The following is a 25,812-nucleotide window of genomic DNA, read 5'->3' on the forward strand; positions in this document are numbered from 1 at the left end:
TATTTATTTATTTTTTACTCGTTCAAGTTTATTTTTTGTTCCATAAATTTCATCTTCTACAAATTTGTGAATAGTTTTAAACCAAAAATTATCCATTTTAAGCTGAAGAAAGAATGACAAAAGTCTAAAAATGTTTTTTCATCACATCGACCCGTCGTAAATCGTGTTGTACAAGCATATTGAAGCCGCGCGGGGCTGCAATGTACGTAGTTCAGCATGCAATGCTTTTTGGCTCACATGCGTGCACGCACGCGCACGAAAACCAATCAATGCATGCATGCGCATAGCTAGCTACCACGCAACGTACCCAGTACAGCAGCGCAGCGCGACTGCCAAGATGGCTACTTGTGCAGTATCCGTAACCAGCTGTCAGTCATGATGGCAAAACTGTGTGGAGTTTGGTTGCCAGCATCTCACTGGAAGGTACTTTTTCTGGAGCTGTTTGCTAAATTCAACAAAGAAGACCATTTTACGTGTTTGTCAGTTAGTATTTTTGCCTCGCCCACTGGGCCCCGGCAAGATGTTAGTTTGAATGAATCACTTGGGTTGGAGTGTTGAGCGTATTAAATTTGCGCCATATTCTGTTCAAAGTTGAACTCAAAATCGAAGAAATTGCCAGAAACCCATCATGCCGCAAATGCACTGGAGGCGGTAATGCAGTCCGCCCTGTACAAGTGGACACCAACCCAACGAAAAAATGCGGACTTGGTATTAAAAAACAAAACAAAAATGACCTACTGAACCTCTTGGGTTTTGACAATAAAGGGCAAACAAACAACTCTTTTTTTTTTTGGCCTTATGGTGTGTCTTCAAATTCATGAAATTCTTCCGTCGAGATGTTTTCATTGCAACTGATTGACAAATTGCCCTACATCGACGTAAATAAGCACTGAATTGATCAGTGTTTTAGTAGTAGCCATGATAAGAAAATCATGGGCGTACATACTCGAGCAGGATTCGAACCTACGACCTCCTGATCACCGAACAGGCGTCATCTCCACTAAACCACCGAGCTTTCGCCCGACAGCAAGTGTTTGGTTCTAATCCTTATAGCGTGCAGCGGGTACTGCTTTGTTATTCAAATTCATGAAATTCTTCCGTCGAGATGTTTTCATTGCAACTGATTGACAAATTGCCCTACATCGACTCGATTATGTACGCCCATGATTTTCTTATCATGGCTACTACTAAAACACTGATCAATTCAGTGCTTATTTACGTCGATGTAGGGCAATTTGTCAATCAGTTGCAATGAAAACATCTCGACGGAAGAATTTCATGAATTTGAATAACAAAGCAGTACCCGCTGCACGCTATAAGAATTAGAACCAAACATATGGTGTGTCTTTTCTTAAATCATAGCAATCATCAAATGACTGAAATTTACTTAAAGGCTGAGGAGACTCAAAACCCAACTAAAATCCATTTAAACACTGAATTCAAATAACATCCAAGACTAATTAAGAGAAAATTTGACCTGACAAGGGAGCAGTCCAGTCAAGATGGGTCTACAATGGATCTTAAATGTCTAAATGTGAAGAATATCTGTTAACTTGTAATTATTCCTTATTGTTGGTATCTGTGAAGTGTGCAATGAGTAGTGACATTCAAAAACCAACAAGTGAGAATTTTATGGTCAAATGCACTGGAATTTTATATGACAAAATCATGATATGATAACAGAAACATATAACTGTGAGAACATCATATCCCAAGTATGAATACATAATTGAATGCTTTATATATTATTATCATGCAGCCTGCCAAACAAATATGTATGACAGTTGAGTTTGGAGTAAAAAAGAATAACCTACTTGAAAACTTTGCTCATTCTATATTTGGAAAATAATCCATTTCATGTTCATTTTGTCAAAAGGCTACTAGTTTTCTTTACAACTCTTCACCATGGGAAAAATTTAACCATTTGTAAAGAAATAACAATTTTGGCATACTAGAACAATTTTCCAATTTATCCAAATCAAACAGAGGTATGCTGGTCTGTAGTACATTCTTTAAACTAAAAAACTCTTCACACTCTTCAAATGAGAAGTGGTATGAGATGTGAAAGAAAAATCAAAGAGATCAAATCTAGGCCTAGGGGACAAACAAAATCCTTCTGTCTGACTCCAGCCTTCAGTCAAATTCAATGAGAATTCCAAAGAATATGCATCACCAAATAATTAGAAATGTATCATATTTACACTCATTGAAGTTGAAATATATGCTCATATGAAGTTTCAAGTCTTAAAATTGACGTCTTGAACAATGCTGATATTAGAAGTATGTACAGTGAAAACAAAACTTCACTGTAACTCCTTATGTAAAGTTAAAACCTTTCTATCTCATGAAATTATGGAGTGAGTTCGAAATCTTAAAATCAAAGACCATGTACAGACAACAATTAGAGAAGATGTAATTCAAAAAAATGTAAGGCCACTGTAAGTTTACTTTCCTGGTAAAGTGGGAGAGTCTGATTCCAGCTATAGCAATTATTGGGACCAATTAGATTGTATGCAATACTTCATGTCATAAAATGATGTAATAAAGGCAGATTCTCAAGAGAGTCACTACACATTTAACTCTCTGCGCGCCACACTAATTTTTGTTCATACACTGTAGGTATGTGTGGTAAGTTTGTGCATATTTGATTCATTGCCACAAAAAGGGTTAATTCATCCTCAAACAGATTGGAACTGAAGGACAAAACTTATGAGGTCACCTTTTCATGACAAATGTTTTATATCGAGTCACAGACATTTCTAGAGTATTTCTTGACTATGAAAGACAAGATTTTTTTTTTCCAGCTGTCACCCTATAAACCATAGGGAATCACTGATTATCATGTATCCACATAAATGCTGTACAGTCTTAGACATCACTGATGCTTGGTTGGTTGTTTGTTATTTTTCATGGCACACCTCTGAAAAAGAAAATATTGAAGCATGGGTCCCACTATAAAATCGTTTATCTCCTTGGAAACTTCTATTTAGTAGGGAAGGCTTGCATAATCTGTATGAGCCACTGACAAAAAAAAAATAGTCTCTGTGGATACAGACACAACACATTAGTTGTTAATGTTTTAATGTACTGAAGGAATGGAAGGCAGATGTGGACTAACATGATAAATAAGAACTGAAAATAAATAAAAAAGAACTGAACACTCGAACAGTTAGTGCTTGCTGCAAGGGGCTCGCATGGCAAGACCGAAGCATAAAGTACTTTTACCTTGCCCAGCTGCGCCTAGACAGACAGACAGACAGACAAACAGACAAGCAGACAGACAGTTTAACAAGAAAGGGTTGACATGTTAAAGTAGCAGACTACAATGTCACATTACTGTAAAACATGATATATTCGCGGCATGATTTTTTTCGCGAATTGGAGCCGGCGGCCTTTGAAATTTTCGCCAACTGCCACTGGCATTCAATGCATATATATAGTATAGACAAGAACTTTTGCGTGCATTTTAATTTCGCGAATCTTGGTGCTCGCGAAATTCGCAAAATTAAAATGCACGCAAACATTCCTCATTTCACAGTAATCTTGTCATGCTGAGAGAGGAATTAAGTTCTATATGTGACCGTGCACCTCAAAACGAACATAAAGTCGCACACACTGATTTTGCGTGAGGACTGAAAATAAGTGAAATGGGTCAACCTAGCCGAACTTGACTTTTTCATATTTTCTGAAAGAAAGGGTCTTCTTTTACATTATGCTAAAATTTGGTATCATAAAACGGGCGGGAAAGTGTGTTTTTTTAGCAGTTTATCTCGGAACATTTTTGGTAGAATAGTGTGATTAGGTGTATCTTTAGAATCCCTTTTTCATTTCTGAAAAACCTTGTCCACACTCTTCACTTTCAACTCTAATAACTTTTGAAAGGATAGTGCTACTGCTTTAAAAATTGGCATTAATTATGGACAGAATGTGTTAATGAGGCGTGGTCAATTTCAGTTTAATCTGATAATCCCTTCATTGTTGTTACTCTGGTGGTTTACTTCCTGTTTTTTTGTCCCATTCATCGCACAGCCAGCACGGTTTGGTAAAGATTAAGCGCTTGAATAGACACTGTACTTCAGAGCCTCTTTTCTCAGTTCACACTTTTCCTGAGTTTGTGCTTTCTTTCCAATAATTAGATAGGTTAGGAGAGTCCATTTGATTTGAGTTATACATCATTTTAAAGCTTAAAGTCTGCTCTTTTAGAATATGGTCTTAACTAAAAATTCATGTCTGGCGACTTTTCGTTTGTTTTGAGGTGCAGGGTCACATATACACTGCAGTGATTTTACAACATAATCAGATACTGCATATATGGCATACATTCGGTGAGTCTATTTTTTTTTTTTTTTTGCATTGGACTTCACGACAATTTCATGAGTGGTTGAACTTGTGACCTTGGAGAACAATAAAGACTGGAGAAATGTACACACATGTAACATTCATGTCGAGGTCTGATATAATAATTTTACGTGTTGTTAAATTTGTGAACAGCACCTGACTTCTGAAATTCAAGAAACTAAAAACCTTGCAAAATATATGGCATATATAATTATACAGTGTATGCTTGAAAGCAAGTATGCAGACATGTAATTGAATGTTGTTGCTATGGCTACAAGCGAAGTTTAGCAATAGACATATTAAGACAAATACAAAAGAGACACATGAATCCTGGTTACTATACACTCATCCCCCTGCTCCAGAGATGTGCTAAGCTATGAAGAAAACTCTGACTAATCGTAGAGACACACCTAGCAGTTAGTGCAATGTGATTATAACCAAAATCAAGATGACATGAGCAGAAGGGAACTAATATATTTTTTCCTGAACTGAATAAGCTTGTGTTATGATGGGATATCTACTGTAAGTTATTAATCTTAATCAAATTACACACATCATCATAAGAGATATAGCCATTTGAAGCACGCATGCTTCCATGTAATGGTTGGTAGTGAGAGTTACACTATACCTGTCTAAACACTGAGAGGGTACATAAGGAATGTTTATCTTGTAATGACAATGTAGGTATTATATTTCATAACAAGTTTATTTTCAATTATTGTTTCATGACAATTAAAGGGAACACAAACCCAAAGATCAATGTGAATTGAGTGAAAGCAGCACCATTAGTAGAACACATCAGTGAAAGTTTGAAGAAAATCAGACAATCAATGCAAAAGTTATAAATTTTTAAAATTTTGGTGCTGGAACCGCTGGATGAGGAGACTACTAGAGGATATGACGTATGAGTGGACCATAATATAAAGAAAATATAAAGAAAATTCCACAAAAATTCATTTTTCATGAAAATTACAAATTCCATCAACTTGATACTGACATATGTTAAGGGTAGCAATTATTATCCCTGCTTTCTGAAAGCGGTTTGTCATGTGCTCTTTCATAATGCTAGAAAAGTGAATTTCTGTTGATTTTCCTTTATATCTTCTTTGTATTGATGTCCACTCATACATCACAATCTCTAGTAGTCTCCTCATCCAGCGGTTCCAACACCAAAACTTTAAGAATTCATATCTTTTGCATTGATTGTCCGATTTTTCTCAAACTTTCACTGATGTGTTCTATCAATGTTGCTGCTTTCACTCAATCCACATTGCTATTTGGGTTTACGTTCCCTTTAATGCTTAATGACAAAATAGCTAAAATATGAGAAGTTCCTAGTCTTTAAATGTATGCTAACAGTGGAAACTCTAATAGGGGATTACCAATCTCTCAAATTAATCTTTTAAGAACTCTACAATGGATTCATCTTCTGGACCAGAACTTAAGTTCATGTGTGTTTTAATAATAATCTTTTCTTTACAGAGCTGTTCATATAATGCTGATGATCACATATGCTCAACACTTCAGTTTGCGAAGAGATTCTGCGGCTGACATCGACAAAACATTTTAAAATTTACCAACAGCGAACCATTTAGTGATAAAACAATTCGGCTGGGATAAAAATGTGATAATGCAGCAACGTTTTCCATGCTAGTCAGTTAGCAGCCTTGTTAGTTTGGCAAGATGTAATGAAGCTGCCTAAATCTCCTTATTCTAATCCCTCATCAGTCATTTCTTTCACAACTCTTATTCTGCATGGTAAGCCAATACCATGCTGCTGCAATGATGGTTCCACACAAATCCAATTGAATCTTCCCCTGTCTGGCTCATCACATGAGCATAATATAGTGCAATAACCCAGCTGATCAGGAGTCTTTTCTAAACGGTCATGTTACACAAGCCAGCCAATCAGGAAGTTCTGATAAACTGTCAGGTGATGTCGTGCCTTGTCGGGCTCAGCCCACCTCCTGGGTCGTGGAGGTCTAACTGATTCAAGGCATTCTTGGCCTGCCTGACATTCTTACTCTCTGCTGTCCCACAAAACGCTAGTGGGTTGCCAGCCATATTGGGCAAATGTCTCTCTGAATTCAGAGTTAAATTAATTGAGAATCGCATCTCCACTGGGCTTTCTCTCATAAACGAGATGTTAGTAGTACTTGTCTTTCTGCCGTAAGTCCATTCGTAATTAGCTCACATGCACATTTGTCTAAATAAACTTTCCTTTTTCTCATTTGGTTAGGCATTTCACTGTTTTCATAACTATATAATGCATAAGCTCATCCAAAATAATAACCTATGAATTCATGCTCAAACAAAGAATGTATTTGTATTGATCAGGTGACAAGAATGGCCCATCAAAAAACACTTGGGGAATTTCACTTCACTTTTTTTTTTTTTTTTGCATTGAATGCATCACCAAACTTATCTAATTAATACTAGGATTTAAGGAGCACTTTGCTGTCTACAGGTGGATGTGCTAGCAAACACCAGTTACAAGGATTAAATGAATAATCATCACATCACCGATGCTTATCTCAGTGCACTTAAAACCTAGCATTGCACATCTTATCACAAATGACATTTTCTGCTTATACCAAATGTGGAACTATGGATTAGCCTATTATACAAAAATGCACATAACAACTATATACAAACTGTTGTTACAATAATCAAGCTTTGACATTGGGTTACTGTGCTACACGCATGATAAAAAAATTCAGTGGAAACGTAAGTTCACATCATAGCTGGATCATTTTCAAGACATAATTCTTGGTACTGAGGTATCACTTCTGAACACAATTACACCATAAAAAGTTGGAACTGTGTTTATGGCAGAACACTTTGATTGCAGAATAAATCACAGACAAGTATAGTCTGGGTGCCAGAGGCTTAACCTTGTTTTACCACCCCACCATGTTTTTCAATGGTATACCCTATTTCAAAGGTGCTGATACCAAATCTAGATGAGGCAACTCTTGAATTTTGAGGGCTTTGACATATCAAAGATGGCAACCAACATTTGAAATTCTTGTATACTTCCTCAAAACCCCCAAGGATGCAAGAGCTGCTTCAACCAGATTTGAATTCAGCACCCTTGATATGGGGTAAAGCAAGCAATTTATTTTCTCTTCATTCACCATTTATAAGAAAATCTTTACATTGGAATTTCAATTTTTGGCAGCCATTTTGGATATCTCAAAACCCTCAGGGGTGGAAGAGTTGCATCATCCATATTTGGACTCAGCTCCCTTGAAATAGATGAAAACCATCAAATCTTTTCAATTTTACTCTATTTATAAGGAAATCTATGGGAATTTTAATTTTTGGCTACCATTATGTGTATATGAGCTTTCTTAAATCCTCAAGAATGCACAAGCTGCATCATTCAGTTTCAGATTCAGCATCAGATTCAGCACCTTCGAAATGGGTTAATACCCCATTTTTCCTTTTCAGTTTTCATAATTTATTGGGAAATATATAGGAATTTCCAATTTTGGTGGCCATATTGCTGGGGATCTTGAATATCTCCAAACTCTCAAGGAAGCAAGAGCTGCATCATCCAGATTCATATTCAGCACCTTTGAAACAGGGTAAAACCATGAAATCACACTGGGCGGATGGTGAAACAAAGTAAGACCCAAAATGTGACTGTAACACCCAGATTGATAAACCTGTTAATCTTGGGCTTTTGGTGAGTTCTACATGTTTATGCCTCTTCAATTATTTTCCCCTTGTCATTGACATTGTAACCCCTCATACTAACAATTGATAATTTGCTGAACATGTCTGATATCTCCATTCATCTACTTCTAATGCTGGTGAGTACAAATACACAAAGGTGGTATGTCTTGCCATTACAGACACACAAATGCATCATGGATGTTCCTCCTACTGCTCTTGATTTGGAAAAATTAAATTTCTCGAATGTGGTACATCAAGTGACCTAAATATATTGAAAGACTGGTGGATTGGAAGATACATTCAAGCTTGATTGTTAGACTACATTTCATGTTTATAAAAAGCTGGCAATCCACCTTGGGAATGTTAACTTGAGATATTTTGTTATCTCTATTAATATTGTAATGTAAGCTCAGGCAATTGTAACTTCTTTTGAAAGCAAAACCATACAGAAATGTGTTTATCACTGACAGGCTGGTGTAAATAGCGGGTGGTGGTAGTAGTCATACTAACTAGGGCCAATCAGCTCTCATCTTTAACTGGTTATTGTGATTTTGTCAGGCAAATCAGATAGGTGTAATCTGTTTGACCAATGTCACTGTGTACTGGTGTTGGTTGGAGTTACACCTACCAGGTTTGATCAGTTCCCCACAGGCTTGACAATTCCTGGCAAGATGCTTCTCATAGCACTGCAGACAACAGAGCTGGCCATCCCAGTTGCCAAAAGCCTTGTCAGCCAGGGATGCCTTACACATGGAGCACACATAGCGAGCCTCAAAACACGATTCATGGTAATGTTTTGATTTGAAGATTAAATCCTGGACAAAAAAGAGAAAGAGATATTAGCACATTCTGATATAAGTACTTTGTTACACCCACCTCCATGCTAAGATGTATCAATGTATGTACTGTTGTATTCTTCCACCAGGGATTAACCTCCAGGAGGAAGAATTTAACACTGGAGACTTGTAAGTTGATTAGGATGCTATGGGCTTTCAAATTTGCCTCTTTCTTTCAAATCTATTTTATGGGATGGTTCATAGATACTATGTGCAAGAAATGCAAAGTGACTGTTTTTCCTTACTTTAAAGGGGATGGCTAGTAACCGATCAGTGGGAATCAGTGGGAATGCTGAGGGATGATTGTTCCAATCCTTGTGGGATTTATTTAAGAGTACATTATATATCTACTGTAGTGTGAAAATTATTTGATTCAGAACGGTCTCATATTCAAGTAATGTGCAGATTAATGCCCCGTCACTGACCGGGGACGCTTACCTGAAAACATTAAACTGCACATTACTTGAATATGAGACCATTCTGAAGCAAATAATTTTCACACAAGAATAGATATATAGTGTACTCTTAAATGAATCCCACAAGGATTGAAACACTCATCCTCCAGCATTCCCACTGATTCCCACTGATCAGTTACTAGCCATCCCCTTTAAGGCTAGGTACATCATCAATGATAATGCCTGCAGACAGTACTACTTCTGTATATGCAAATAAGTTTTGTTTCCTTCAAATCCCATGTTTACAAATCTCCTACCAAATCTGCCAGAATCTCAGGATGAAGGCATGCCATTTCGTCGATGCAATAAGGATATTTCCTGTTGGAATCATTTAAAGCTTACTCTTCCTTGCGGGTCACATTCTCTACAGACACTTGCCTTGGATTCATGTCCAATTTTCTTGTTGCACTCAGCGCACTCATTGGCAAAGTTGTCATCATAGCAGCTGACACAGAATGGCCTGTCTTCTCTCATAATATAACTCTGTCCACTGAGAGCTTTGTCACACTGCTCACAGCAGAAGTGACCACCGTGGAAGTTCTCACTCATGGCTCTTACGTATTCCCCTGTGAAAATCAGCTGACAGATACAAAGAGACAAAGGAATGAAATCAGTCAACGGAAAAGTAAAAACCTATCAAACTTAAATGTATATATGTGTGTGTACAAATAAATAAATAAATAAACATATATATATATATATATATATATATATATATATATATATATATATATATATATATATATTTAGGATAAATATTAATAATTGAATAATGCAATAAACTATTAATAACCATGTGAAAATTGGCAGGTATGGTAGAGTGCTTCAAATATATAATCATACTTTGATGAAGTTCATTAAGCCTAACAAAACAAACATTGAATTAAGGAATAAATATGATTTTCCATGACATCACATCTTCATGAAATAAGAGATCCTATTGACACCCTTGACAGGATGAAATGTTTGTTATATTTACCATCACCACCAAAACAAAAACAAATAATAAAAGCAGCATTTTCCAAAGATTTCATTTTTTCTTTGTGTCATTTTGAATCTTTTAACACAACTTTTGCCTTTAGTATCATTTGTTCATCACATCATTAATCTGCAAACAAAACAAAGATTTCCAATATTGTGGAATAATAATGATAGAAATGTTGTTTGTGCAAATTCTTAACACATACCAAAAAAGACACAGTTATGTAGTGCATTTCTTTATACTGAAATGAATAGCACCCCCATGCGGTGACCTTGAAAAGTTCAATGGTAGGGTCATTTGGAGTTTGAGCTGCTCTAACCATTTGCCAAGTATGATAGTGATGGATACATCAAATAATAAAGAAATTATAAAGGGCGCACAATGTCCCCCTTGGGCCTGGGAGGGGTCAAAATAGCTTGGGCTTTATAGGGTTAAGCTATGCACATCTCAAGGATCTGTAAGGTTTATGAGTAAACCCTTTGGCCTTTGTGGAAATAAGTCCATCAGTCTCTTGATCAGATATAAGGAAGATGAGACTGTGAGCTGGTATAATACTGAAAACAAATAAAGCAGGAAAGGTATTTCTGCTATGTACCACACAGCTCTCTGAAACATTCTGCACTTCATGTCACAGTCGGCACCATGAGGGTATGCCATGAACGCCTGGCATGCAGCCCTTTCCTAAAATCCTGCCTATTCATTATAGTTCAATCAAATGGTCATCAGCTCTGAACTTTTCCAATCATAATGTAATTTGACAGCATGGGTTTACTAAACACAGCTTCACCCACCCACACACATTTAATGATGGTGTTATGGATACACCAACTCCATATAACCTTCAGAACTGTTTATCATGTTCAACCCCTCTCTGATGTGTTACAACCCACACCATCACATACCTCTTCCACAAGAAAGGGGAATGAAATATGCAGGGTTATAATTCATATCATAATTTTACTTGCCAATGATGACAAGTTGATGATACATTATTTGATATGATTATTAATGCTCATGCATTTACTGTCAGTGGCATACATCATTTGTATGAATTCTACATAAAATCAGCTGTTTATTGAAACCACTTTGACAGGAAAGCCATTCCTATTGCCAATAAAAAACTGAGACATTTCAGAGAAAGAAGAGGGCAACATAACCAACAACTATATAAAATGTCCCCATAAAATTTGCAAACCAGAGTGCAATTTTTCTCACTTTGTATAAAGTGTAAAGTGAAAATTTGTACTTGGAATGCTTTCTATCAAAGAAAATTGAAACTATTTGTCACCTGACATTCACTTCATGTTTATATTCCTCTCTGTCGTCAATGCATAATGTGCATGATAAGAGCATAGTGTGCTGCAGACTGCAAGGCCAAACCTGCACATGAGAATCATGGTAGCAAAAACTTGTAACATGACTAACTTTGTGATCTTTTCTTACAGTGTGAATGGAGAGCTCAAACATTTGAGTTTCAGTGTTGTGATATTTGTGATATATCCCAAGGAAATTCCGTACCTAAACAGATGAAGTATGAGCTTCAAATTGTACATCTTATCTGATGTGAGTAAACCACTACAACACTGTACTGACGTCTTTCAGTTGGTCTGAGTCAAGGATCGTTGTATACTGTCTGTGAGTCTGTTTTCACTGTCCATCAGTTGGATCACATTTTGATCATGAGGATTTCTGCCTCACTCTGCTGTATCTGAGCAGGGAATGGAAGTCAGCAGCCACCAGGCATTCACCACATGGAGAAGGGACATGGAATGTTGCCTTCCACCACTCCCTCCTCCTCCTCCACATTCCAAGAAATATTCTTCCTAATGCCATATGAATCACACATTTCATTCCAAGTTACATTCTCTCTCATCGCCTGTAAAATTCCTTGAGCATTTCAAAATTACAAGCAAATTTAAAGATTAATGAGGCTTTATTCACTTCTTCATCCACAGTTTGAGATGAAAAAAAAAATGAATATGAATATGTTCCACTAACATGGAAATGTTTCACTTTACCATACCCATTAACTGTGGGCTTCATGAACCACCACATGAAACACAATGGATGTCATGCATGAATTACAAGTACATCTACATACTTGATATGCCTTACTTATTGTCTTCTTTTCATTATGTTAGCTCTGATACTCCTCAGCAAGTAAACCTTCCAACCTATGAAAGACCAACCCCCCCAGCCCGGGGTAGAGGTGAACCTAGTTAAAGAGCACTTCAAACAATCTGTACTATGACACATACAATTTTCTTAAAACTACTTTTAGATATAGGTCTACTATTAGTATATGCCAATCTACATCAGTTCATTTAATATGAGAAATGAGCTCCTAACACCTGCTGTCATTCCTTCATCAAACAGGACACCATTCACATAGCATAAGCCTGTCACTATCATATCTCATCCTCCCAACCTCCGGAATTCCACACACTCCCTCATCAGTCCTCCCCTTCTGGGGACCACAATGGCCACTGGCTGGGCCGAGGCATACCGGCAGGTTGACCGAAAGATTGGTCTGTATCTGGTTGTCGGGGAAATGTTCCATGGAGACTGCGTTTGGCTTCACAGATCCCCTCCTTTAGATACAGACCGAAGGCAATGATGCTGGCTCTTGTGGGGATGCGCTGCCAGCGGTCGCGCACAGATCAAATGATACAATAAACCAAATTTCAGACAGCTTTTTTACACTCAAACAAGTTTGACATGACATGATGCATTATGCAGCAATATTTAGGGTAATCGAAATACATTGTGCAATCATTGTGCAATCGAAATACTCACAGTAACTAGGTTATATCGCAGAAATTTGTAGCCATATCGCAACATCGCTGTTCGCTAGCTGCAAGTCGCCATTTTGAATCCGTTAGCCAATCACATGCGAGGTATTTGTTTTAATAAAAAACACGTAAAAATCTACCTCGCATGTGATTGGCTAATGGATTCATATGTTGAAGAGCTGTTACGACCGCTGGTAGCTGCATCTTTTTTTTTTTCGTGAAAATTCTACAAAAATGTTGGATATATCATTAATCTGGTGAGTGCAATACATACTTGAAATGTGTTGATTTTTCTATACAAGCTTAAATTTGCCGACCTAGGGCCGTGAATTAAACGCAATCGAGAAGGGTGAGGTACCTCACCCAACTCTCCATAGAGACAGTGGTTAAGACCATCCCCACAGCGATGCATACTACCAACTTCCGTCTGTCTACGGAGGAGAGTGATAACCTCATAAAAGTAAAAGACTCCTCCGGACAGACGGATCTTTCTGTCTAACCAGCAGGGGACCACACACTGGAGATTGACTATAGCCACATGTTCATTTCATGCGTCACCTTGATGCTCTTATAAACACACACTTACCATTTAACTCTCTTTGTCTTACTAGCAATTACCTCTATTCATTACGAGACATGTCACCCAGTCTGACACTGATTTGTTATGACATAGGTGCTTTACACCGTCATCATACCCCCTCTGTCTAGCACATATGAATAAATCTACTTGATTGGTAATATATACGTCCTCAATTGATTGACTTACTCTTTGAGACACTTGTCAAGCCATATTATAGTGCTTGACATTTCTTCGGCTTGGTGCTGTATCATTTCATTCTAGTTTAATTCTAACCATTGTTAGAATATCACAGATTACTTTACAGCTAAAAATTCTTGCCAGCACAGAAAATTGTCACTAGCAAGACATTAAAAAACTTGAATCAAACAAGTCCACACATTACCAGAGGAAGTGTGAAGTTTTTATGCCTACAGTGAGGATATAGTCATAACTGTTAAACAGAAACAAGTCACGCACTCACATTTAAATGATGGCACGCAGGAAATATATGCACTCATAAATCATTATTTGATTCCCTACTTGTGAAAGTACTGTTCTACACAGGAAGATAAAGCTATGACTGTTGTGGTGCACAACATTTGAGCAAAATGTGATCACCAATTGAACTTATGAATGCCATAAGATTAAAGAAATAAGCCAGTTCAAAGGTAGCTCATGTGCATATTGGTACAAAAAAAAAATGAAGGTTTTTTGTACCAATATGCACATGAGCTACCCTTCATTTTTTTTTGTTGTCACTTCATTTGTTTTCTAAATGGCATAATGCATGAGTCTGTCCAATGTAATAATTTATGGAATTCATGTTAAAACAAAAATTGAATATAGGCATTAAAATATATATCATAAAACTTGTCATCAGTGACAAGTTGTCATAGATGTGACAAGCTACTGAAATCCTTGCATCTGACTGGCTGAGAGCAAATTTGTCATAGAAATGTGGCAGCTGTCACTGATGACAAGTTTTATGAAACAGGCACCAGGTGATCAGAATGGTCCAACAATTAACACTTTGGCAGGTACTCATTTCATTGTTTTGTATTGAATGCATTAACAACCATTTTCTATAAATATTGCAAAATTTAAGGCTTGCTGTCAAGTGGACTACATGAATAATCATTACATCCCGGATGCTTATCTCAAAAACCAACATACCTGATTGCACAAATTATCTTTTTCTGCTCATGTGTTAACTGGAATCCCTTACGGGCTTAATGACATGTTGATGAATACAAATACTGTATATGCCATATTTTAGTGAGTCTAAATTTTCGTGAATCTGGGACTTCCTGACATGACAATTTCGCAAGTAGTAAAATTCGCGATTGTGGAGTACAGTACTGAATGGAGATATGTGTGTGTGCACATCACATTCATGTTGGGATCAGAGTTGATATTTCATTTGATGTTTCTAAATTCGCCAACAATACCTGTCTCGTGAAAAAATAATAACCTCCCGAAATATTCGGCGTATCCAGTTTTTAATGTACTTCTATTTCTGAAATTACCTATTTGAAACATATGAGCACTCAACACATATCATGTGCACTGCTTGCTGCTTGATTGTGCGTTGCGGCTAAAGTCCCCAAACCCAACAAAACCACTTCTTTTTATGGGGAAAGTCCCACTTTGCTGCATGTGTGTGTGTGTGTGTGTGTGTGGCATGGTGAGGGGTGTCTGGCTAGGTTGAAGGTGAAAGCAGAAAATAGAAAATCCAGAGACAGCAAGCAAGGAGATGAAGCATGCAGTCATCACATCTCCTGCTGCTTCCACTAATTACTTTGACAACAGACGTGAGCCCAACATAGCATGAGAGCGAAAGAGGTATAAAGGGCAGGCATACCACTCTATATGAAACCTGCAGGGCTCGTGTTGCTTGCAGTAAATGAAAGGTGAGAGTGGATAGGTTGAGTGGCTACCACCAAGGGGGAAGTGAAATTAAGAATGAGTATCACTTCAAGAAAATACCACTTGGATGAGGATAATATCATTTTATTACACCATTTGCTCAGAGACACAATATTGCACAGGGAAGTTCAGATAACAAGCATAAAATGATTTAATCTCAGATGAGCTACATCAAGAAATACTTCAGAACCATATTCTAAAGAAACGTTTGAACGTTACTTAGCAAAGTATGTATATCTCAAACCATAGGCCAGTATGACAGACACTCCACAACATTTTGCTTCACATTGGTTATGCTCACACTAAGAAGAAATATGAGGTCGAGAGTATTTTGAAGGACAGATGTGAAATGGAAGAAACAGAATTTTAACAAATATGACAAATATCACTAAAATCATAACAGTTTGTGCATATTAGTGGAATAGCTCTCAATGACATGTTTTGAATTAATCAAAGCTGCTAAGTTGTCCTGGGCCCAGTTTTATGAAAAGAAAAGAAAAAAATAAATTTCCTTACCACACAAGCTGCCATAGACTTACAGTTGAAATCAATTATATAATCAATCTTAACTCTTCATAAAACAGGGCCCAGGCATTGTAACAAAGATGTATTTTACCTGAGGGTTGCCAAACATTCTTCATCCCCATAAGGGAAAGATAAGGTAATCTTTGTTTTCCCACATATATACACCACACACACACACATGCCAACACACTGAAATATTTTGAATTTGACTTCTTCTGTCCTTAGAAACACTGGAGATATCTTCACTAGAGACAACATTCCACTATCTTATTGTGACATCAAATGCACTTTAATACCTATCAGCAGATGCATAAATGCAAAACATTCTAAGGATTTTTTTTTTTCCACTGTGCAAAGCCTAAAAAAATGTGAAGGCCTATCTCCTCCTGCCACTGAGTTTTTTGTAGTGTTTATGAGGGGAAGTATTACACAACTGAAAATATTGCACATTAAATTCAGCTTTCACAGTCTGCAAGGTGATATGATTGATCAAAAGAGCTAACAATAAAAGTGTTATGAAGTCATGTGATGTGTTGGACAGACAATAGGTATGTTCTCACTGCAACAATTTGAAATTAAGGTTGCGATGAGGGTCACATCTTTTGGATTCATCATTCTCACTGTAAAATATTTCAAAATTTGGGTCGCAATCATTTGTGAAGACCTGACCTAAGCATAAGTACATGAATAATGGTATTACTGTACATCATACATGCAAAAACTACATCATGTAATATGCTAATTCAATGTACCACGGCTTGCCATAAGTGGTAAAATAACAAGTAGCGAAATGCCTGGTGCATTGTGGGATACAACATTTTGAAACTGTTTGTGGTCACCATTCACACTTTACGATTTAGCATCTTTTTGCCAAAAGTCATGCAAATTATCTGGATTTGTACTGTGACCCTAATTAAGCAAAATAATGTTACGATGTCTGTATTTGGGTTGACGCTGTAAAAGTTTTAGAATTTGTGTCACCATCCAGATCGCTATCCAAAATAACATGTTATTTTGTTCCCAATGAGAACAGTACTATTGGCAATAATCTGGAATATTTCTACTAAATCACTGTACATGCCGAATATTTCACACGGTTTATATTTTCGCAAATTTTGCGAGTCAGGTGCTGTCCGCGAAAGCACCTGACACACGAACATAATGACTCTGATCCCAATATGAATGTGACGCACGTGTATACATTTCTCCGTTCAGTACAGTACTCCATGATTGCGAATCCAAACACTCGCGAAATCGTTGAGAAGTCCCTGGTCGCAAAAATTTAGAGTCGCTAAATATATAGCATATACAGTACTTGACTAACTGTAGGGTGGCACTGTGATGATGACAGTGCTGTAAACCTACAAATTCTTTTCTTACAACCAAGTACATGATTTGATGACAGGGGGAGTGGGTCAATTCAGTCACATGTTGGTACAGCTGATAACAGCTGTGTTTGGTAGATCTCCTTACTCTATGGGAACCCCATCTGCAAGCTATGTGGAGCATCTTTTGAAACAGATTCTGGCTACTAAAGCTACATGATCCTACATGTTGACAGACTGTCATGTCATCCACCCAAATTAATTGTCTGCACATTGGTCTCCCTGTCCTTGATATCTAAACTTTATTGCTGCTCTTGACACTTCAATCTACAACCTGCAATTTGCTGTAACAGTTTGAAAAGAGCATAGAAAGCCTCCTGTCTAGGATGGTATCATTCAACTTCACTGAGACTTGCACATTGAATGATAAAAAGTCTATGTTGGTATGAAGTTGGGATGCAAAACGATAACCTGTATATAATTATATGCTCTCATGGAAAGGATGGAGCAGCTCTCTTGACATGCATAATCCCATGGGCAAGGAAAGCTGAAACACAGTAATTTCAAAAACAAACTTCTTGACAAAGACAATGTATACAGGAGTTTACTGCACATGATTGGTCTTGAAGCTATGCCATTTTTTCAGGATATCTAAGACAGTTTATTTATCACTGGATTAAACAAAAATCTCAATGAGTATAATAACTGTACATTTCTTGTGTGCAAAAATGTGTTCCTCTATGTTTAACTACTTATTCATTCTCCTTATATATCATTGCTATAATTCATTCATCATTTTCTATTCAGACGACTGATATCACAATTAAACTAGGAATGTCGCTATGGCAACTGATATGCCTTTGCCATATTGCATTATTCTCCCATACATGTAGGTCTGAAGTACACCTTGACAGTATGAAATGACATTGATAAAAATTGAAATGACATGTTTGACAATTTAATGGCATAAGTCCAAATGTGTTTGGCGTTTTGTCCTTGAACCGGATTTCATTTAGATGGCTACATTGTTTCAGAGAGCAAGTAGTCCAGAATTTGAGGATTTTCACTTGACCTTTGACTTTGGCCTTTGACCATATGGTCCACATAATCACTTTAACTGGTGATATCCAATTTTTATGACAATATACTTTGAGTTATTTTCAAAATAAGGGAAAAATAAGGATATTTTATTATTATTATCACTATATCTTTGACCCCATTGCCCAAATCTTTCCTTACAGAATCATTGTATGGCAATAAATGCACACATACCTAGTTTAATTAGGTTTATGCACTGAGTTATTTTCATGGTATAAGGAAAATTGTGTAATTTCAGCATTTTATAGCAAATTTGTAGATTTTCATCTGACCTTTGACCCTTGACCTTTGAGCCCATAACCCAAACATTCTCAAAAGAATCACTGTCGGGCAGTAATATGCATAATAGTTCCATGAAGATAACTTGAGCCATTTCCAAGATATGGAGAGAAAAAAAAATGGCACTTTGCCTGACTCTTGACCTTTGAACTTTGACCAAACTGTTTGTTAGTGTCTTACAAGACCTTCTCTGGATAGTCAGTAGCACAGAGATGACGTACACATGTATGCCAGGAGATAAACATGATTCATCAATAAACCTCACAGGCTGGGTGAAATCAAGTATTTTGAAGTCTTTGACTCCTCCACATAACTGACACACAACCCTCCTATTGAATTCTTTCCTGTCTTTTTTTTCTTTGAGGCAATTTCCTAAATACATCCATCATACATGAGACATAATGTCAGGGACAAAATGTACAACTACCTAAAAATGACTTATACCTTTTTAATTCAAGTCCATAGTGATTATACTTGTACAGAGAATAAATACCTTTTTAATTCAAGTTCATAGAATTATACTTGTACAGAGAATAGATATTCACTTTAACAGAGTGTTCCTTGATATCCTTGAGGTAATAATTCTTTCTGGCACAACATCTCTTGATTTTATTATAGTTTCATTCCATGGATTGCATCCGATATAATTTTGTGGGTCCAATAAAAAATCAAGTACTTAATTTGCCAAAGGATAATGAATGATTTCCTTCACCTTTCAAATTCTTTAAAATAAAAAAAAAAAATCATTACTAATAGAAGCATTTGTATGCAATATTAGGATTGACTCATTGATGTTACCTGTATGGAAATAAAACGTTAGTGAATTTTAACAAGTATCGTTTAATGCATACACATTACTTGCCACCTGACACTGATATACACTGACATGAATTTCATGGTTATGGAGAGATAAAAAAAAAAAGAGAGCAGATATTGGAATGTCTCAAGCTGTCATTACAGGGCCAATAGCTGGTAGAATCTCCCTTCGCTCCCTCTGAAAGTTATTTGACTTCAATCTTCCTCACTTCTTCCCTCTGTTTTTACTTCGAGTCATCCTTCAACAGCCAGTGCATGAATTGAGACATGTGCTGTGAGAATGAGATGGAATGCAGCGAGAATTCCCTCTATGTGGTTATTTCCTGCAGTGTTGAATACACAGCACTTGTGTGTCAGCTAGAGAATTGATGGACTAATATTTGGGAATAGTTAGGCACTTGTGTGTTAAACAAAGGCCTGCAAACAGTTGTCCTGGCCAAGTTTAATTGCAAGCGACACCAGTCCATCCTCAACCACACATCATCCTCATCATACACTCATTCCTGCGGACTGCCAGAAATGTGGCTTAGACTGCCTCCCCAGTCACCTCGGCCTGATCTGGTCTAAACCTCGAAGGGCCCAGCACCAAATATAGGCAGCCGGCAGAGTGGCAGACCACTTAGAGCTGTCTGATGGGGGCAGCAGACACACAAGCATGGAAGGAACCATCACCAGGGGAAAGGATGAGGAGTGTGTTGAGGAGGGGATACTCTTTGCTAGAAAAAGAAAGAAATAATTGCATGAGATGTGATTGAATGATGGCAATAGTATGGGCTAGTGAGTAGAATAAACTAGGGACATCATAGTTGCAGGAGTGTGGTGTTCCCTACAGTGTTGTATTGGATTCCAGTACTTAATCCTCAGGCAACAATAATTGGGGTTAGTACTACAATAGTAACCTAGTGATAATGATGTGAGAGGTGATAGAAATATCATCCTTCCTAAAATTATTAACATGGTATTGTGATTAACATCCTAAGAGTCACTCTCCATGATGAAGAATATGGTCTTTTTCAATGATAAAAAAGTGCAAACTGTACTTTGATACATCTTGGCTAGTTCATATTTATATCTATACTAAAATAATTTGTTGTTGTTGTGATAATTAGAAATATCAAAGAAGGTGACTAATATTCCTGCTTTACACTTCCGCACAAGTACACAGCAGAGAATAATAAAAAACCAAGGTAAGTTAGCTCAATCCACAATATCATGATTTCGATTCAAAAGTTACCATGGCAATGCAGAGTTAGACACTGAAGAAAGCTTAAGTTTGCACATGTAAATACCATAGTGGCAACATGTGCCAATTTTCAAGTCATTATACAACAACAACAAAAATACAGAGCTAATTTAATCCAAAATGTTTTGTATGCTTTTCATTAAAGAAAAAAGAAGAAGTTACAATGACAATGCAGTGTTAAAGATTGGCAAAGCATGCTTTGCACAGCTATTGGTCACACATGCCAAGTCTCAAGTCAAGTGCTCAATCCACAATATATTTGGAGTACTTTCATTTCTAAGATGTTGTTACCATGACAACACATTGTTTGACATTGACAAAAGATGCGCCTTGCACATCTACAAATCATACTGGTCACATGTCTCAAATTGCACTTCAAATGCTCAAAAACTGAAGAAGTTAACTAAATCCACAATACTTTTAAATGATTTTTATTTTAAAAATGTTGCACAAATAGATACCACAATGGTCATAAGTACTATATTTCAAGTTAATAGAAGGAATAAGCCAATCTAAATATTTAAGTACTGTTCAATTCTAGAAATGCTATTGCAATGGCAATGCATAGGCCAACTTTGACAAAAATATGTCTTGCACATCTACACATTATTGCAGATGTGCATGCCAAAATTCAAGTGAATCGCTCAAGTAGTTTGATCTATAAAATTTATAACAGACCTACCTACTGAATGACTGACAGACAAACCACACATTGATACTTACATATCCCTTTAAAACTTCATTTAGCAGGGGCATAAAACAAGTACAGTACTTCAAAACTTTAATTAACAATATCTTAATATTATAACCACAGTTATACAAAGTTCATGTGTGCAACAAAAACTACCACGGATAAAACTTCATTAAAGCATCATGCAGCCTTGAGGTGTTTACAATCTCCAGACTATAATGAGGTCATATGGTTGTTGTTTATAACACCATCTATATGAAGGTAATAGATCTCCATCATGCAATCTGTCAATTGCTGCATGGGGGGGGGGGGTAGCAATAGTCTTGATTACAGGTCCTCAACAACCAACTACTGTTGAGACCTACCTATGATATCATCACATACCTCAAGTAAAGCATACTGTGACAAGTGCTTTGTACTCTTTACGTGCCTAGGCACTTTGCTGAACTTGCCAAGACATTTTAATTGGCAATCAGAAAGCCATCCGAATTCGACCTCAGTATAAAAGTTGGAAATAAGCCTAAGTCTAACACGAAGGCCAAGGTGATGATAGGAAGTAGGGAAGCAGGTAATCTCTATTCATTGACAATTAGTTTCCGGATATCTGTGCCAATTGGCAAAGAAAGCACTCTAATGTGCATGCTAATCTGGGTACAAAGCAGAGTAAAGGTTCATCTCATATATCAAGCAAGGGATAAAGATACCTTGGAGAAATATGGGGAAGTCATATCATTCAAGTCCCAGAATTGTCTGCTAGGTGATGTGCAAAGAAAAGCCATGAAAATATTGAGAGTTTTTAAACTGAAGCATATAATTCAAATAAGTAATATTGACACTGTGAATATGCAGAATGGAGCAAGGGGAGACAGTGAGATATATACTAGTGAGATAACATGGACATGAGGCAAGAGACCATGGACTTGTCGGAGGTCAAGACAGTCATCAATGGATTCCATGTCCACCTTTTTCTGATTCTGTTCCTCACCACCATGTTCCCCTGTCCTTACTCGACACTCTCTTATGTTGCTGTCTATTCTACTCTATCAGCTCAGCCCTTACCATGGAACAATCAGGGCCTCTAACAACCATCTGGACAGTCTTCCATCATGCAGTGCTATTAAGAATGCATCATATTAAATAGCTATACCTTTCATACTAAAAGGGAAGAAGCCTTGCTGTATAAGACATCATCTCCCCCCCCCCCTCCCCCCCCCCCCCCCCCCCCCCCCCCCCCCCCACAAAAAGAGTATTTCATTGGGGCATGGCCAATCTAGGGATAGCCTATATTCCAGGCAGAGGATGCAGCTACTACCTTTGGTGTTAGTCTAACTGTCTGATGTGGCGAGACTACGAGGGGTGGATGTATGCTTGCGAGGCATCCACCACCTACATCCACTTGCCTTGCTTTAGCTGTTGTTTTCTTGTTATTGACTATGAATCGGTGGCAGTTACTGTCACCAATTCACTGCCTATATCCACTTGTCTTGCTTTAGTTGTTGTTTTCTTATATAGGCGGTGGATGCTTCCACTTTTCTTAGTCTCACTGCATCAGATGTATCTCTTAGCAATGACAATAGTCTTGCTGCATCAGATATTAACTTTAGCGTAACAGCAAAGACAAGAGCTGCATCCTCTGCTTAGATTGTAGGCTATTCTATGGAAGATGATGTGAAACACTATAAAAGTAGAACCTTCCTAAATTTTGTTGTACACTAGGCCAGTGTCAGTGATTTATGCTTATTAATTATACAGCAATGACAAGTATTTGTGGCATAGGCTTATAAAACTCCCTGTAGTATTAAAAATGTCCAGACATTTCCACACCTGAAAATATCTCTTGATTACAGTAACTTAATGACAATATTCACATTTATAGATGTCTCACAACAAAGCTTAGGACTCACAACTTCAAATATCACTCAATGTCAGTAACAGGTTGAATATTAACGTAAAAATAATTTTCTTAAAGCTGGATTGACTGAGTCATAAACCTTCCCTAGTTGTAACCGGTGACTGACCCTCATCAAAGTCTTATTGTTTTCACTCTCTCAATATGTTATCATAAACTGATCCATACAACCCTTGAGAAGTCATTTCTCAGTCAATTAAACCTTGCACAGTATCTTTCAGAACATATGTATAGTCTGGTCTCAAGGTTTACATGGAGGTGAGTGCACCTGAAATTTGTGTTTTTCTTTAGTCGGGGAGTGGAAGCAGGGCTACAGTCTACATAACATACTTTGAATGTTAGAAAACAATGGTTAAAGGGACTGTACATTACTGGTTGAGCTGGGGATTCATGTTTTGAACATTCCTAAGTGAGATAATGAGAAACCTCTTATGAAATATGAAAGAGCATGTAATTTTAAGAAGGATTCAATGTTTATTTGATGAAAATTGGTTTTCAAATGGCTGAGATATCCAAAAAAAGTGATGATAATACAGGCCACACCTTTTATTTGGATCTGTTTGTTTCACCTTGTCTTTGGATATCTCAGCCATTTCAAAACCGATTTTCATCAAATAAACTTTTGATACCCCTTAGAATTGCATGCTCTTTGATATTTCATAGAGTGGTTTCTGAATTTCTTGCAAAACGTTAAAAGCTAAATCCTCACCTCGACCAGAACTGTACACACTCTTTAATATTCTAAAAGGGAAGACAAAATATATCACAATTGCTATATCAATATGGAAAAACAAAGCCTTAATTCTAATTTCAGAACCACATGTTCTAAGCTGAAGAGAGATCATACTAAACATGTGAAAAACATACTAGTTGGCAGTTATGTGGAAGGAGGTATGAGGGCAGGGATGTATGGGGGTGGGATAGGAAGACAGGAAGTCTCCCAGTCACCTAGACCACTTGGCTGGTAGCCACATACCACGCTGCAACTACCGGAATCTCTGGATATTTGAGCTTCTGGAACAGAGGGATTTATGACCATGAAATTCACCACCTTCAAGTTCAACTGGTGTGAAGAAAAGAATGTCTTTCAGACATCAACACCAGATTCTACTGTGAATACAGATTACAACATCCTGGCTGAGGAAATCAGATCTAAATTATATGAGGCTTTAAAAATCACAATCATGGTGTACATGATTTAATCATAAGAAAGGAACTGTCATTTTTCATTATTCTCAAATATGCATACATTTGTTTTTTGCTGATTCAGCTGACATTACAATATAACACAGAATTTTCCACCTACTGAGAAACCAGAAAATAACTTATGGGTCAGTCCAAATTGTCTAAAAGGTAGACTTCTCTGTAGATTTTGCTGATCCTGTAATACCACCAATACTGTCCCTCACTCATTAGGCTGTCTTGAAGACGGAATCAGTATAAAACGGTCTCACTGCTTTTTATTTCCTCTTGAAAAACTAAGTTATAGCTAATACTTTTGTTGACACTGCGCAGCTTTTATGTACAAGCGGTATTGTATGTACTAGGAGGCCCTAGGATGGTCGCAGCCGTTTATCCTCCATACCAAAGGATGCATGAAGACTTTGGATGGTAGAGATTGGGTGTAGGTACAATGTATAACAGGCTTGTGGACTGGAAAGTTCGAGCTTGAAAATCCTTTATTTGTTATACACAACAATGGGTTGAAGGGCTTCTCTTTTATGTCCTTCAAACTTCAAGCACACAGGGGATAAGAGCCTCCTCAGAGGAACTCTTCTTCAAGTAGGCCCTATGTCACTTGTGATAAATGGGTGAGTCTAGGTTTAAATCACACAAATCTTCTTCTGTACTTCTGCAGCCAGTAATGAAATGAAACATCAATACAATCTGTACAAATGCAATACTCAAACATAAAAAAAAAAAAAAAATCAGCCAATAAGCTTCTCTATTACCTTCTCAAGGAATTCACATCTAATTTCCATCGATTCTGAATTCAATGTTTAATTAAAGACAAATCCTCTGCTAGATCTGACGTTAAGTCCTATACCCTTGACATTATGGTTCATACTCAAAGTTGGAGCCTTGGGAATGCATTGATAACAATGAAGACATAGGCCTACATGCACATCTCCCTAAAATTGTTCTTTAAATACACTTTAACCAAAGAATATATGCCACTGGAAACAGAACTTAATTCCAAAGCTATTGGAAGGAATAAAACAGTTATTAAAAGCTAATGTACTTCTAAAAATGTAACTCAAGACTCTATAAGAATATACCTAAGATTGTAATGGAAGAATGTTTTCAACAATGACTGACATCCACAGGACATGAGCTCCATCATCCCTATTCATACA

The 25,812-nt window shown here is 37.1% G+C and overlaps 1 protein-coding gene across 1 annotated transcript in view; it reads right to left on the reverse strand.

Moving 5' to 3' along the window:
- Positions 1-25,812, reverse strand: part of LOC140243099 (testin-like) — a 242,322-nt gene that overhangs the window by 9,240 nt on the left and 207,270 nt on the right. The window contains exons 6-7 of the mRNA XM_072322832.1: positions 9,689-9,889; positions 8,648-8,834 (exon numbers count right to left, since the gene is read on the reverse strand). Coding sequence (XP_072178933.1) covers positions 8,648-8,834; positions 9,689-9,889 — 388 coding nt within the window. The remainder of the gene's footprint in view (positions 1-8,647; positions 8,835-9,688; positions 9,890-25,812) is intronic.

This window comes from Diadema setosum, chromosome 19 (genome assembly GCF_964275005.1).
Source record: "Diadema setosum chromosome 19, eeDiaSeto1, whole genome shotgun sequence".
In the NCBI taxonomy this organism is placed as follows: domain Eukaryota; kingdom Metazoa; phylum Echinodermata; class Echinoidea; order Diadematoida; family Diadematidae; genus Diadema; species Diadema setosum.